Source organism: Rhincodon typus, unplaced genomic scaffold (genome assembly GCF_021869965.1).
Source record: "Rhincodon typus isolate 14 unplaced genomic scaffold, sRhiTyp1.1 hic_rhity00005008, whole genome shotgun sequence".
NCBI lineage: Eukaryota > Metazoa > Chordata > Chondrichthyes > Orectolobiformes > Rhincodontidae > Rhincodon > Rhincodon typus.
Genome location: NW_025970646.1, coordinates 1,059 through 2,576, shown reverse-complemented (window position 1 = coordinate 2,576; position 1,518 = coordinate 1,059). Strand labels below are relative to the sequence as shown.

Here is a 1,518-nt window from a genome sequence, read left to right as displayed (position 1 = left end):
CCCCCTACACCTCTCCATTCCCTTCCCCATCACTCCCCTCCCCTCTCCCTGACTCCTCTCCCCTCTCCACCCATCCTCCCAGTTTCCCTCCCCTCCCCCCCCCCTCCCCCCCTCCCCCTTCCCCCCCTCCTTCCCCATCCCCCCCCCCCCCCCCCGCCCTTCTCCTCCTCCCTCTCCCCGGGGCACGGGTTCTGAGGCTGCAGGAGTGGGCCCCAACTGCAGCAGCGATGGACCCCTATCCCACCCCTCCACACCCTCGCTCCATCTTGGCCCCCAGTTAACCCACCCGCACAGCAAGATCCCACAGGAAATAGCATCACGGAGGCAGGTCAAGGGGGCTCTTGCGTTGCAGTAGGAGTGCCCCTGCCTCTGAGCGAGGAGACCCGAGTTCAGGACACCCACGCCCCAGGTCCCAAGGGTGCTGTAGTATTCCCCAAGCAAGTTAACTCCAAAATTCCTCTCTCGGGCTGCTCGGTGTGGGGTTTGGTTTGAACAGACAGGGAAGGCTATCCCATGCTCTGCGACCATCTTTATTTAATCTGTTTTTCCAATCAACCTGTTCAGAGATGTCCTTATGCATCCGCTGGAGCAGGGGAGACTTGTACTCAGGGCCTCCCTGCTCAAAGGGAGGGACATTACCACTGTCCCACAGGACTGGAGGGTTTGAGCTACAGGGAGAGGCTGGGGCTATTTTCCCTGGAACGTCGGAGGGTTTGAGCTACAGGGAGAGGCTGGGGCTATTTTCCCCGGAGCGTCGGAGGCTGAGGGGTGACCTTATAGAGGTTTATAAAATCATGAGGGGCATGGATAGGTTAAATAGACAAGGTCTTTTCCCCAGGGTAGGGGAGTCCAAAACTAGAGGGGCATAGGTTAAAGGTGAGAGGGGAAAGGTTTAAAAGGGACCTGAGGGGTAACTTTTTCACACAGAGGGTGGTGTGTGTATGGAATGAGCTTCCAGAGGAAGTGGTGGAGGCTGGTACAGTTACAGCATTTAAAAGGCATCTGGATGGGTATATCGATAGGAAGATGTTTAGAGGGATATGCTGGAAAATGGGACTGGATTAATTTAGGATATCAGGTCAGCATGGACAAGATGGGCCGAAGGGCCTGCTTCCATGCCGCGTGACACAGCGCTGGGAGCCTGTGGCGGTGAGGGTTTCCAGGGTGGATGGGAGCTCCGAGCCGGGGAGACGGGGTTCCTTACCAGGCTGGATGTCCTCCTGCTCAGTCCAGTGCCCTCCGCTCACCTCCCTGAGGGTCTGCGCCGTGGTGCGTGGGAATCTCTGCAGCGAACGGTGCATGTACTTCTGACGGATCGCCAGAGCCATCAACAGCTTCTTCAGGATGGGCTGAAGGTCAGCAACTGCGATCTGAGAGAGAGAGAGGGAACGAGGCAGGCCATCACTGGGAGGAGAGGCAAGAGGGAGCGGGAGAGAGAGAGTGTGAGAAAGACAAGGCAAGAAGGTCAGAGAGAGAGAGAGAGGGAACGAGGCAGGTCATCACTGGGAGGAGAGGCAA

At 57.8% G+C, this 1,518-nt stretch overlaps 1 protein-coding gene across 1 annotated transcript in view; it reads right to left on the bottom strand.

Moving 5' to 3' along the window:
- Positions 1 to 1,509, bottom strand: part of LOC125482013 (AMP deaminase 1-like) — a gene marked incomplete at its 3' end in the record, with an annotated part of 10,553 nt that extends 9,044 nt beyond the window's left edge. Inside the window, exon 1 of the mRNA XM_048593982.1 lies at positions 1,205 to 1,509. Within this exon, the coding sequence (XP_048449939.1) occupies positions 1,205 to 1,328 (124 nt within the window). The remainder of the gene's footprint in view (positions 1 to 1,204) is intronic.
- Positions 1,510 to 1,518: the final 9 nt, after the last annotated feature.